Below are 14,824 nucleotides of genomic sequence, written 5' to 3'. Positions count from 1 at the left end.
AAAACTGCATTATTCTCTCGTGTGAACGGGTCCATTAACATACATGAATGCGCACAAGGTACTGGGAACGGCGTGTACCTACACATTGAATGAGCAGCAATTGCACGACACGGCGTGCCTCGCCGCTCTATTGTCGACGCGCTTGCCTGTTGGACGAAGCGTCCGGAATGAAATGCAAAATTTCACGCGCGGTTTAATCCGAATCCGCGTTTCGTTTCGCGGAAGACCGCGCTCTATGTTTTCGCGGTATCGCGATACAGAGTCGACCCAGAGAAGATGCCCCGAAGCGACGCGAGACTCGACGGCGCCTGCGTGGCCATGTGACGTCATTGGCGAACCGGGCAGCCCGTCCACTAGACGTTCAGTCTCGCCTCAACGTTGAAGGAGGTTGTATCAGCGGAGCACGTAACCCGACCGAGCGTATCGCAGCATTGGTCAGACACTGGAGGAACCGATCCCGACAAACGACGCGGCTCCATTGTATCGCTAAACGCGCCTGACAAGACGGGATCGCGTGCAATCAAGAGAGAAAGGTGCGAAAAAAAAAAGAAAAAGAAGAGAGATCGATCTCTCGCTCCCGTTGCTCCCTACGTTCTCGTTTCCCGCGACAGTGGCATCGTTGCTCCGTTTCGTGTCGCGGCGTTGCAATTAACGTCCCCACCGAGAAGCACGTGTCGACCCAGTGTACCCAAGTAAAAGGAAGAAGAGGGAAAGGGGACCGGGGCACGGCCATCGCTCGCTCTCGTTCGGAGGATGCTCCTACTGCCGTCGCTCTAGTGACGAGTTCCGATCAGGCAGCACGCGCACACGGTTCCGCCGTCTCTCGGGGAGTGCATGCAACGTTCGAGTGCGTTACCGCGCGCGTCGCTTCTAGGCTTCCTCTACTATGCACACTGAGAGAGGATCTCGCCTGCTATGAGAGAATGAGCTGCTCGGTGAAGATCTCGTGCGGCAAGGGCTGGAGTGGATCGCAGCGGAGGATTAACTCCCTCGCGGAGGAAACTACGTGCTCGACGAGCGGAAACGCTAGCTGCGCTGGCCTAGCCGCCCAGCCGGCCACCGGCGCGTCCACGTCCACGTCGACCACGGCCACCACGTCCACGGCGACCACCACAAGCACCGTCGGCGGCGGCGGCGGCCAGAGGATCGTGCCGCCCCGTCCCATCAAGTCGATCGCCGCCAGGAAAGGGGAGGATACCACGAAACTGCTCAAGTACATCGACGATAACGTCATCGGCAAGAACGGCACGTTCTTCGGACCATTCGGCCGCAGGAAAGGTCAGTGATCAATATAGTCTTCACCCCTACCGCCCCCTCTGGCCCTCTAGCCCTCTAGCTTCACCTCCCATCCTCCCTCTCTTTCTCTCTGCCTATCTGCCCGCTCCCATGGCCGACGACACGCATCGGGCGACGAGCGCGACGACCACCGCGGCTCGGGATGTGCGTATCTCTTTAAGGTCGTCAGCATCGTTCGATTAACAGCGCGATGCTTAATACTCGGCCCTGTCAATAAAATCGAAGGTTCCCAGAGCGTGAACGAGCGGGCCCAGCCGGATGGAGCTCGAGGTTCGCTCTAGCCTCGCCGGGCCTCTCGTTCTGCCTATGTAGCTATATAGACGGACGGACGAGTTTTTCTAGAATCGGCCAGCGGAGGCCCCGGTTTCTCCAGCCCGTTGTTCCTGCTCAAAGTCTCTCGCTATGCCGAGCAGCGGCGGCAGGGATCCCCTGCAAGTGCACTCTGCGTATACATTTCGTAACCCGATACTTGGCAGGCCCGCGGAAACCTCTCGCGCCTCTGTCCGTCTGTGCGCGTGCATTCGGAGCACCTCGAATTAAGAGCGCACGATATCGCGCGCACGCACACCGCCGGGTCGATATCGCGAAAAGAGGGTGCTCGGCGCCTATTGTTAATATCGTCGCGTTCGCCACGCGTGAGATCCTGTCGGAGGAACACCGCCAGGGCCCTTCCTCGTTTATCGCCCGAACGAAACGGGCCCGATCACCGCACGTCCATCGCATAATTAATTCTCCTCGAGTGTTTTGCTTTGACGGAACGGCGGAGAATGGGTCGGAGGCGTTGGCAATACAGGGGACTTCAAAGAGATTGATCGAGACTTCTGCCGCGAGCTCTGTGTTTCGAAACGAGGGAAACGGCACGGAGGACCCTTCCAATCACTGGCAGGAAGGATCGACCTTGAACCCACGTTCCTAGAGACGCGTTTCCCTACTCTGGCTACGCGGTACACACGCGGTGCTCCGATCAGCCTCCTTGGAACAGCCTGTACGAGTGTTCGTCAACGTAAACATCGCCATCCTGTTACGGGAACTCGTATGCCGGGCCCTGTTAAATATTCAGAGGCGCGAATGTTTGCGCCATCGTGTTATTTAAGTGTCGTTGGCCCACGATCGTCCCGAAGGCCACCCATTTTTCTGACCCACCGACGCCGCGCCGAGAATCTCTCGAGCCGTTTGCTCATCGTGGACGTTTCCACACGTTCCACGAGCACCGCGGCCATTCGCGGATCGCCAGCGTTCGCCGGAAGTCGTTTCGTTCGTCCGAGCCGCTTTCTTCCGGGGTGGGGATCCCTGTCCCTCAGCGTTGCGCGATGTCATGCGTCGTTTGATCGATGTTAGGCGTCCCACCCCGTCGGTTCCTTCGGTCCTCCATGCTGGCGATGATCACTGGAGGATTCTGGGGAAGAAAGCCCCGGATACTCTGATCCCGCGCAGCGGGTCCTCTGACGGCCGCCTACGGCTGGCCACGTGCTATGCAAATAAATTGCCAACTTCGCCCATTTAAACGCATCCATTAGCGCGAGTGCTCGCGTTCCCGATCTAATTTCCTCCGAGAAGCGTCTCCCCGGCCGCCTTTAATAATCGCTCCTCCAGCGCCGAGCGATTTTCGCGCCGCGCAAATATTAGATAAACGACGCCTCGTAATTACCTGGGAAATCGCCTAGATCGTTCGAGATCGTTTCGCAGGGGAAAGTCGAGTGTTTCTTGCTTCAGCGGGAGATTAGGAGAGTAATTGTGATACAGCCGGCCCTACGTGTGTTGGCTGTAGCTGCGACGTCACGCTGATACGCTATCATTAATTCGAGTAGACGCGCACGGTGTCGAGTGTCCTTGCCTTCGTCTTTAACAGGCGATGACATAGAGGAGCTTGCGAGATTCAGCCTGACCTCTGTGGACTGCAGTTGCAACGTCACACTGATACGATATCTTTTAATTTGCGAGCAGATGCGCGTGGCAGAAAAACTGTATCTACTTTCTCGTAAACAAAGCGATGTTGTGCACGGCTCGCGAAATTATTGGAGCAGAGTCTCATTTATCTACGACGTCCCTTACACACGAGAATTCTGTCTCACTTGCTGGCGAGCTTGTGGAACCCGCGCAAAGAGTGTCTGATTAGAAAATCCCAATGCTAAGAATCTTGATCCTCGTTGGCCTCACCTATTTCGGAGCACGCGTCTGCGGGCTGATCTTCCCGAAGCCTCGTTATCGCGAAATTATCGTCGACCCTAGCCCGGCCGGCTCCAGCTGCTGTCGGATCCCGTTCGTTTTTAAAGCAAACGTTATTACCCCGTGGTGAATAGCCCCGTAGCGTGAACGAGGCGTGTCATTCATTGAGCGCTCGAAAGAAGTCCCGGTGAATACAGTGAATACAGGCGGGGTAGGCGGTCGAAAAACAAGTTCTTCGAGTGAACGGACGGGGCCAGATGCGTCTGGCCGTCCAATTTGCCGATGCACCGATTCGTTCCGAGAAAGACGAGCGCGCAAGGTCGCCACTCTTCGGGGAGAGTTTGCCGTGCTTCGAAACGGACGGGACGGCGAGGATGGTTGAAAAGTTCCGTGGACGAGACGCGGATGATACGGAGCGACGACGAAGTGACTCACCTCTCGGATATTAAGCGAGGAACGATAGCCGGCGAATACACGAACGGGTGATAAAGCGGCGCGCGTTTACTACGCGCGAGTAGCGTTATCGAGGCTGGCCACAGCCAAGGACTCCGGCCCAGGAGGAGCAGCGCGAAAGAAAACGAAATCGAAAAGGAAAGTCTTGGTCGGCGTCGGTCGCCCCGGCATCATCGTCGATGCCGTCATCGCGCGGGTATAGCCACGCGGATAGCTTCGTCAAGTGCAAGGTCAGTCGACGAGCAGTATCTCCCCCAGGCTCGATTCATCTCTTTCCGCTATGCCCGTCGTGTCCTATCTCTCGCTGGCGAAATCTCGCCACGGAAACCAGTCGTGGGAGGAAGATGGAGGGCGACGCGTAACCCGATTTCAGCGTCAAGCCAGCTTTTTTCGCCCGGCGAGAGGAGCGACTGTTTATGTTTCCATTGCGCGGCCCCGTATCGCTGAGCAACGCGACCCGAAAAGATAATTCGCGGAGCGAATTCCGACGACGGCAGTTTCGCGCGTCGACGCCTAACTCACTTTCTCCGATGCGCGTTAATTCCGCGACGGTCGATTTCCGTGGAAGCAGCCGCTCAGCGCCCGCGGTTCGTGGACGCGCACCGCGACCCAGTTCGCCGCGCGTAGTGACACCTCGTTGACCCAATTCCGGCCCGCCCGACATAATAGTGGAACAACGCCCACGAATGTCCCGTATTAAAAATAACGACGGCGCGCAAGCACGCGTACGTACGTAGGGTAAGGTGGGGCTAAAAGTCCCGAATTCAAAGTCTCTATTCCAAAGTCTCTATTGAGTTTCGCAGTATCTTGTACTAGAAAGCAGAAAGTCTTTCGCATGTTTGTGTGTTTGTCCGTCGCCTAGAAACTTTCGAACGGTCAACTCGGGGATCACGAATTGTACCTCGGCTCATCACGCCTGGCTAATCCAGATATTTGTGACTGTTTTCACCAAAAAAAAATTTAAAAAATATTTTCTTTTATAAAATCAGAATCTAAATTTCGGGCGAAGCCGAGTAGTAAAGCTAGTACTATGCAAAAGGCGAGAAGAAACGGAGGTGACCACAGAGTCCCCAGTCGCTGCTGGACGTTCGTGCGAATTACACGACGCCTTTGTTGTTTTATTTATCGAAATCCAAAAGAAATACTTGCGTCGTCTTTGTTGTTTCATACGAAGTAAACCACAGTTTAAAAGCGCATCAGCCGAGTAGGTACGTTAAGATTGTATGTTTCTTTAGTAATGTGTGCATGATATTGTTTATTGCTGAATGATAATATTTTCTAACGTATACATCGCAGAAACTATAGAGGTACCATTGGGGCTAAAAGTCTCTCAGACTGAAAACATATATTTTATTATTTGTTTTCATAATAAGACGGCCAAAGTATAAAGAAATGATGCCAAAGTCTTTAAATAGTGTTTTCGTTATAGTTGAGCGATTTTTTTTTTAGTTTTTAATTCAAAGTGAAGCTTCGACTTATATTTTTATTTTTTATTAAAGAAGTCATGCTTTCGTTTCAATATTCTATCTATAGGTACCAAAAAGAATTGGTTTAATAAATATTTGTTGATTTGAGAAGAGTTTTTTACTTATTTAGTTTAATATTACACGAAAAGACATCAGGGGCCTTTTGCCCCGTGCGTGGGGCAAGAAGTCCATTTTGCATTGACAATCATTTTGTGGTATAACTCAACAGAAATTAACAATACCAACAAACCAACTTCGTGACCGTAAAGTATAATAGTTATAGTTTATACAAAAGAGCACCAGATATCTCTGGATTGTTATTACTAAATTTTACATAGGTTGATATGAAAAACAGAACTTTTAGCCCCACCCTACCCTACACGCGTAACCGTTAGAGCGATCAGCATCGACGTTCGCCCGTTCGTTTTATTCGGGGGATAATAGGGATAGAGCATCAAGGGAGAAGCTTATCCCGTGCCGTTCCGCCGCAACGATGCAGTTTCGCACGAACGCAATAAAAGTGAACGGCATAACGACAGGCATTGTACCATGGAGACAACGAGCTGCATTCACCATAAATTTCGTGCGAACGAAGCCCCCCCTCCTCCCGCTTCTGCTCGTCCCTCTGTTCATTCATGAACAGTCGCTTGAAATTCCAGATAACGCCGCGATAGACCGGCTTCCTACGAATATCAATTCCGCCATTGTGATTACGTGACGATAATAAACATGCCCGATGGAAAAGTCTGCCGCGATCGTTGGTAGGCTCGTAGCATCGCGTCGCCCCGCTTCTAGGGCAAGGAGCTTCCGGGCGCCAGATAAAATCGGCCCCGGCTGCTTCAGATAGCTATCGTCGATTACCGAAATCACTTCGGTCCGGGCCCCGGGTGTCGTTAATCGCTGGGCTCTCGTACCACTTGGGCGAGCTTGTTTTTCGCGTTGAACGCCGATGGCCGCCAGTCATGAACTGGATCGCGCGAAGCTGAAAGTCCAGCACGATGTTTGTTGTAAAAACTGGCGCGTACAGCTCGTATCTCGTTCACGTGCCGGCGCGTTGCTTGCACGTACGCGCAGTCCCGCTCTGAATTCGACTCTTTCGCGAGGGAAACGGAGATCGCGCGATCCCGGACATCGATGATGTCACCGCCTCCTTTTATGTGGAACCGTCATGTTCGGGCGCGCGGTGACGGTCGAAGGAAAGTTCGAGAGGCTAACGGCGACGAAGAACACCGCGATTTGTCGAGGAGGGATTCTCTTTCGAATAAATCGGTCGCACTAACGCAATAGCTGGTATTTAAAGATGTTTACACGCTTTAGTTGGGGGATGAAGGGACGGGACGTGGATTTAAGAGATTATACCTAGTCAGGCGGCCGAAAAGAAGAGAATGTTTGTGAATTTTTTTTTAAAAAGCGGAAGCGTATAGTTTTACAAAACTTTTTGCGCTTAAAAGAGCAACATTTAAAGAACATTTGGTAATTTTTTCGTAGAAAAATATTCACGTTTATAATAAAGTAACAACCGACATCCAAGAAGCATTTTTAATAATTTGGTTTTGCGGTCAGCATTGCCATTCGGAACCAGATTATCTAAAATCAAAAAACAAAAAAGATTTCGTTAGTATATTAATGTATCCTCAGGTTGACGGAGAGAATTTTCAAAAATATTAATTTAAAACAAAATGGCGGCTATTTAAAATTGAAATTCTGATTTTTTTCGTGCAAAATCACGCGAAAAAAACAGGATTTCAACTTTAAATTGCCGCCATTTTGTTTTAAATTAATATTTTTGAAAATTCTCTCCGTCAACCTGAGGATACATTAATATACTAACGAAATCTTTTCTAAATTATAGAAATATATTTTTTGTTTTATAATTAATCAAATTACAGACGGCACTGGGGAGTCGTTAATGTCAAGGCGTCAAAAAATTGATCAAAATTGGTGGGACCTGTATCCCTAAAAGTTATTATCCGATTCGACTGAAACTTTTTTTATTTTGAAGAATATACTTCTGGCTAGGAGAGAAACCAGAAAAAAATACAAAAATGACATTTTTTAAGAAAATAACGACTTGAAGTTTGAAATCACTTTTCCCCTATATTTTTCGTTCTTTCAACGCCTTTGAAAATTATAAATTTTCAACTTTTTGTATTTTTTTCTACTATCCCCCTAGCCAGAAGTATATTCTTCAAAATAAAAAAAAATCAGTCGAATCGTATAATAACTTTTGGAGATACAGGTTCCACCGTTTTTTAGAACACTGTTTCGAGAAAAACGCGTTTAAACTTTTACTTGGGTGCCGAGTGGCCGGGTGTTACCCACGCATTCGCCGCTACTCAAATGCCTATAACTTCGACAATTTTACGAATTTCAAAATCTCCTTTTAAACACGCGTTCCTAAAAGGTTGAACATTCGAAAAATGAAATAAAAAAAATCGACTTTTAGACCGGAAAGTCCCCTTAAAGGACACAATACGCGAGGATTTTATACGACCTGTGCGTGACAGGTGTCCGTTTCAAGCATCTCTAGTCAATATATTTTGTTGGCAAGGATCGGCAATCAATTTTCCCGCAGACCCGTGCCAAAATCCATCGGCACACGTAACAATATTTTATGCTTCCTTTTGGCCACGACTGTAACAGTTTTCTTTTCCTCCTGCTGGACGTTGAAAAGTCGCCGGAGCCCGACCTCGATCCGCGAATTCGGCATTTCGGATGCGGCGTAGAATTTTAAGGAACTCGGCGGGCGTGTTGAATTTCGCCCAGGCGCGTTCCGCAGGTCGTATAACTGCGTTTCGCTGTCGAGCGGCTGTAGGACTCGTGTTACATCACGATTCGAGTTTGCCCGGCTCCGCGAAACCGTCTCCTCAGGAACCCGAGCTACCGTTTCGCTATCATTGTTCACACATTCTACGCACGTTGTTCTCACGGTCCACGGAGTGACGCCGTGTGCTCTCCGCGCTCCTGTTGCGTCCCAAGCACGACGACACCACAAAATCCTCGCCTCTTCGAATTAGCGATCGAGACGAGGGTCAACAGTTTGCATGCTAACGCTAGCCAATGGCAGATTACGTGACACACTAAGCCTCTCTCAGAGGATCGACGTTAAATATCTCTTTAAACAGCGCACAAATAGCCAATTCATTCAACGTGCAGCGGACGAAGCCTTTGCTCGTCGCGAATTAGACGCTCGTAACGGTCGCTATGATCGTCGCATCGCGTACATATCCTTCATAGTACAGCTGAGTTGAGTAAGACACACGAGATAACAATTATGTTGGTTTGCACCAAGTGCCCGGAGACGGATCTCAGGTTCCATTACACCGGATGTCCGATATTAGATATCTGGCGCCAGTGAAAATAGATATGATGTCACTTGGCGTGGCAGGGCTGCGAGAAACCCAGCGCACCCATCAGAAGGATCCTCCTAGATTCTAGCCTACCTCTCGCGACAGGTAAATCTCCTCCAGCCTGCCTGGCAGAGGCGCCTCGACGGCTCTCGAGGGGAACCGATGATCGAGCATATCTCGGCGACGTCTCCGCCTCGCTGTCCGGCCGTATCTCTGGAAACTCAGGCAGGCAGCTCAGAAAGAAGCAGCGAAATCGCTCCACCACACCCATTTGCTAGCGGCCTGGCAATAATTCTCTCGTCGCGGGAAAGTCACGCGGCCGAGTTGTTCGCGTTCACTCACATTGTCACCGTCGTCGTTTATGCGTTTATGCATAACGTCCTTTGGCGGCGGTAAAGAATGCGCAACGATCGGCCTCGGCGGGCCCCGCGCGTAATCTCGCGCTGCATAAGGACGGAATTACGCTCGGCGACCCGCGACAGAGAGATCTACTTTCACAAAAACGTAAACCGCGAGAGAGCAGGCCAGCTTGAATTTACGCGCTTCGACGTGTCGCGGAGTTTCACCGCGCTTTTCGCCGCGGCTCGGAGATATAATCTGCCGAGGCGGCAGCGTCCGCGGGACGCGTCCGTTTCTCGGGGGTTGTGGAGGTGGCTGATGGTCACGCTCCGTTGGCATTCCGGCTACGCGAAATTCTTCGGTGGCTAATCGAGGCTGAGATGGGCTGCGCATCGGCTCGCGGAGATGCGAGACGCGCGCCGGATGTAACCGGGTCAGTGTGCGAGGCGCGCAGAGGCGATCAGCGCGCGTAAAACGGTTCACCGAGCACGAAGATGGGAAACGGGAACGGAAAACGATCGCAATCTATGCGCGTATGTAGGTGATGGATGCGGCGGCGCGCCGTGTCGCGGGTCCAAGTCCGGTAACGGGATAAGATGGAGCCCCGGAGACCGGCCGCTCGTCCTCCGACGTCCTGATTTACCTCATAAGGACGCGATTCTGACGCCGCGGCCACGAGAATGACTCGCTCCGATCGCGACCGTGGAGCGGACACGCGCTCGCCGAAGGGACAACAGCCACGAGAATCGCGCGTTTATTCGTGGACGTGAGTCAGTATTTGGAGTGCGCGTCGCGGAACAGAACGGAGCGGAAGGTGGTGCGCGCCTCGGCATCGCGAAAACAGATTCTGATGTCAATGATACGTAATGGCGTTTCGGTAATCGGTTAGCGCGCCACGGATTTCCTTTTATTTCCTCGAGGCTCCCAGGAAACCCCGTGTAACAGCCCCGAAATTTATGATTTTTTTTTTGTAACAGACTATTGTTAATAGTGGATTAAACACGTTTGGGATATAAGGATTTGTAGAATGTTTTTTGTATGTATATTCTTCTTATTATTTATTGATTATTGTGGAAGCGTGGTAACAGCTTCGACGATGGTGGTGTCAGGTGTAGCACCTGTCACAGTCATCTGATTGCAAAGAGAAGAACATTTTCTTAAAGTTAAATAATCTACGCTGCAACTGGACCTAAAATTTTAATTTTAGTTTGTATTTATAATACTTTTTTCGTCGATATGAAGAATAGTATGAAAAATTTGTCGAAGGAAAAAACATACTTTTTCTTTCGAACGCTATAACTTTTTCAATTTTTCATTTTTTTTTCTTTAAAGTGGATCAGTCCCAGTGCAAACTATCTAAGTTTAAGAAACTTCTATTTCTTTACAATCGGATGACTGTGATAGGTGCTACACATCCCGCCAACAGGAGTTACATCGTCGAAGAGGTGGATAAGATTCCACAATAATTAATAAATAATAGGATAGATCGACATAAAAAAAAATATTTTCTGCAAGTTTGAAGATGCCTCCTTATTTCCCAAAACAATTTAATCCAATATGAACGACCAGTTTTCCAAAAAAAATTCTTAAATATCAGTTACTTTTGGGGCTGTTAGACGAGAATCCCCCTTAATCGAGACGCGTCGTTGTTTAAGGAGTCAAACCGATGGTTTATTGGGAAGCGTGCGTCATCTTCGCGTGTGTCTGTCAATTTGAGACGTCTGCCATCATCTTGGGCACTCCTTTCGGACACATGCTTCGCTAAAACGTTTCTATTTAAACCACTCTCTTGACGGTGTTGGCGAACATTATGATACGGACGTGGCATATATGCCACTGATTGGAGTAGTTATGAAAGAAGCATGTTTTTATTGTGTTGCAAATGATGGTCGGTGTACCTTCCTCCGATTTGAATGCAAACCAGTCGACAGATTCTTTTGTCGAGTGTGACTCAGGGGCAGATAGTTTCTCCTTTGTTTCTCGACAGCAGCCCTAAATCCATTGTCTCAATTCCTCAGAAGTATGAAGCATCACATATCATACCTGGCGATGGATACCTATCAGCGATGGATTCTCTTCTTTCGTGTTGGCTCGTCTACAAAACACTGTCTTCTCGTTCTCCCCCTTATCTTTACGCCCTTCTTCGTAGCAATTTATCTTTTCACTCGACTAATTCTCTCGGTACCCGGCACCAAGCTCTCCTCTCCATTCCTTCTCATTCCACATCTAAGTTCGAAGCATCTTTTTCTTACACTGCCGCCTATCACTTCAACGCTCTTCCACCTCCAATTCGCGAACTAAAATTCTACTCGTCCTTCAAGTCTCACACTTGTTTATTTATCCTGCACTGCTATCCCTAACTCAAACCACTTATCCTTTCCGTCCTCTAATAAGTTCAGTTCTTACTTGTTTATTTTTACTTTTGTATAATTCTTTTATTGTCCCTATTTTAGTCTAGTTTTATAGTTCGCTGTTAGACTTGTCATCAGTGCCACCACTGTAGCCTCGCCTTCAATCTTCTTGTCTACTGTGATAAATGATGTGTTCCCTTTTCCAATAAAGAAGACACAGAAGAATTGTTTCATAACTCGGAAACGATTTAATGTCGGATCCATGTCCACCGTTTACGTATGCGCATACAGCGGAGCGCTGTCTAGTAGAATAGGGCCGTCAATGGTCAGACCCCGCCGCGAGATCTCTCGACACGGGCCTACTTACGCCCAGATTATTCATCGTAAAAGCATTTCCTTCATCCGACGACCCGACTGTCCTCGAAACGTGCAGTTTCTTCTCGCTGGTTCGGGGGCGACCACGTGCAAGGCAGCCGCGCATATCCAAGTGGCACGTTTCCGACGAGCGAGGTTCGCGTGACTTTCCAACCGAGCAATTATAACGCCTGCTCTGCGGGCGACGGTGCGCAGCCGTCTCGTTAACCCCGCTCCGTCGACGATCTTTGAAATATTCGACCTCTGCTACCACAGGCGGTCGCAGCCGCGATGCTGATCGAGCGTTGCCGCCGCGGAAGTGCGGCTCGGCGTCGTTTCAAACGCGGCCTCTCAAAGGCCGTGCACGAGCGAAAGAAACGGCGGATAGGTCGGCGCGAGAACGGCTCATACACGCGGGATCGCGGCAAAAGGAACGAATGGCGTGCATTGCACCGCGGCTGAATACGTAACGCGATATTGTCACGCGCAAGGTAAAATTCCCTCGAGCGTGCCACATGTTCCACCTTCGGGTTCATTTCACGCCTAGGTATCGTCGGTCGCGGAGAATGCTCGCCCAGTCGCTCGAGACGCGGCATCGGCGAGAGCGGTTGATTTAATAAACGCGAGGTGTGTACGAATCTCGCGGGAGGAGGTGAGATCGGAAGCAGAACACGTCCGTTCGGTGTCTGGGTCGGGGAGAGGCTGGCTGGGAGAAGAACAGGAGGAGAGCTTTTGGTAGCAGTCAGAGGGAATACGATAGCGTTTCGCACACTCCGCGTGGAGTAGACGCTGGGATAGCAGAGCGGTAGATCATTGGAGTCTGTGCAGTAGAGAGGAGCCGAGCTGACACGAGCCTCGCCGAACGTTCATCCGCGCGGCGAGCGTCCGTAGATCCCGTAGATCGTTACGCTCTGCTCTGGGTCTGCTTCTCGCGCGTTGCGTAACGCCTTTACGCGCTACGTAAGCGTTGCAACCGGAAGAGACGCGTGGTCGCTATCTAAATTCCGCGGCCGCTGTCGCGATGGGACACTCGATGGCTATCAGCTCGTTATCGTCTCGATTGCGATGAAAGTTCTGCTCGATCCTCTCCTATCTTCCTCCTCCTCTCTTCGCGTCTCGGGCTCGAAAGCGAGTAGGTACTCGAAACGACCGCTACCACCGCGGCAGCGCGGAGGGAGCGGTCTCGCTGCCAATTATATCGATGATTCATTGCCTTTCCTTTTGGTAATCTCGTTTCTGTCTGGCCGAGCCCGAGCGGATCCGCGGCGAAGCTTCCTCGTCCGTGCTCGGGAATAGGCGCCTCTGCTCATGGATTAGACTCGTTCGTATTTCCAGCGGCGGTAGGTCTCGCAGCTAGTGGAACACCTCGGAATAAGATCGCTCCTCGAGTGCAACGATGCAAATGCACGGCACGGTTGGCTTTTTCAACGGAAGCGTGCCTCCTCTCCTCGACGGTCAGAATCAGATTCGATCACAAAAGGAGAGGCACCGGAGTTCTACTCGAGGGGAATCGAAGTCGAGGAACCCAACGAGCAAGCCACTCGTTCCAACCCGATACGTATGAACCGTGAACGGTGCAGTAGCTTTCGACCCAGCACAATGCCGTGGCACCGGATGCACGGTCCAAGTTTCCACGTTTCGATGAGAACGCGACACTGCATCGGCCGGTCGTTGAATGCTCGCCCACCTGGCACGAGCACACTCCTCTGTTCTCCCTTTTGTTGCATAAAAACCGGCTTTCGCTCCCAGCGAAAATTGGTCCCCGTTCTCCATTTTCCCCTCTGATTAAAAAACCAGCACGAAAAGAGACAACGAAGCCAGGGCACAGGCTCGATTCATCTATCCGTCACTCTACGGGGGAATGTGTCTCGAATAGGTAAAGGCTGGAGAGGGATTCTCTCGCACGTAGGTGATCGATAACGACCCGTGATATCACGGTGCCAAGGGATGGTAAGGAAGACCGCTGGTCCGGGGCATCGCGACGGATGACACGCCTTTCTCCGCTGCTCCGTTTCCCGGATTCTCTCGTTGACGTCATCGTATCCAAAATGGCCGTGCGTGTCGACGATGCCAGCCGATCGGCTCAGCTCCCCGTGCATTATCGCCGGCCGCGCTACGCAAATAGCCGTCCCACGAGCGAGAAAAATACGTTCGGCGACCGCTCGCGAAAGTGTCCCTCTCGAAATAAAACGCATCCACCCTTGGAGCCGCGCGATTACGCGGCAACTCCAGTCATCGCCACTGATCTCTCGCCCCCCTTCCTCCTCGCGCTCTTACCTCTTTCTCCGTCGCGCTGCTCCCACGCCGAAAGCCGATGTCCACCCAGAGCATTTGCGCGTCCGCGCGCTGTCCTCTCTTCCCCAACCGTAATTCTCTTTTATGAGAACCGGAGGTTGCTCGGGCGTACCGAGGCGACGACGCGTCTCAAGGTCGACCTATCGATCCGCCGACCCTCGCGCGACTCCCTCGCCCAACCTAACTCTCTCTCTCTCTGTCTCTCTCTCTCTCTCTCTGGCCGATTCACTTTGCTCCAGCCGTTGTATCTCCGAGTGCATCTGACTTTTTCCTCATCTCCTTCATCCTTCCTCCCTGGCTGCTCCCCGGCGCAGCCCCGTCCGCCGTTAAACCGTGACGTCACCCGGTATCGACGCTCCGAACGCCGTCAAACGGGACGAAACTGGTTCCGTTCGTCCAGGGGAACATTTACGGGTTAAGATCGTTCGTTGACTCCCCGCCTGCGCCGGCTGGTAGTATCTCCTCGTAGTCCTCGTGGAAGGCCGTCCGCCATAATCGGATCGCGCCGTTCTCGCTTCGCACCCCCGACAACCAAGCGATAAACCAGTTCCCCGTTTACCGCCCATTTCTTCGCGTCGTATTCTGGGTCGGATCGGCCGCGAAATCTCCCTGGCCGTCGTCGCGGGAAACGCGACGTGAAAGTGTGATTTCTACCCGGGGATCCACGCGGATCGATGGTTCGGCCGGGGAGAAATGAGCAGGATCGCGAAAGGTTAAAGCTGCACGAAGAACAGTCACGGGGTAACGTCGGTGA

General features: G+C 51.2%; 1 protein-coding gene across 2 annotated transcripts in view; it reads left to right on the top strand.

Annotated features, from left to right (window-relative positions):
- Positions 1-101: 101 nt before the first annotated feature.
- Positions 102-14,824, top strand: part of LOC143373061 (uncharacterized) — a 55,300-nt gene continuing 40,577 nt past the window's right edge. The window contains exon 1 of one of the 2 annotated variants that reach the window (XM_076819861.1): positions 102-1,278. In XM_076819861.1, the coding sequence (XP_076675976.1) occupies positions 924-1,278 (355 nt within the window). In that variant the 5' untranslated portion in view covers positions 102-923. The remainder of the gene's footprint in view (positions 1,279-14,824) is intronic. The other variant, XM_076819860.1, reaches the window with a different exon arrangement.

This window comes from Andrena cerasifolii, chromosome 9 (assembly GCF_050908995.1).
Source record: "Andrena cerasifolii isolate SP2316 chromosome 9, iyAndCera1_principal, whole genome shotgun sequence".
In the NCBI taxonomy this organism is placed as follows: Eukaryota; Metazoa; Arthropoda; class Insecta; order Hymenoptera; family Andrenidae; genus Andrena; species Andrena cerasifolii.
Note: the sequence above shows the minus strand (reverse complement) of the source record. Positions and strands in the feature narration are given on the sequence as shown.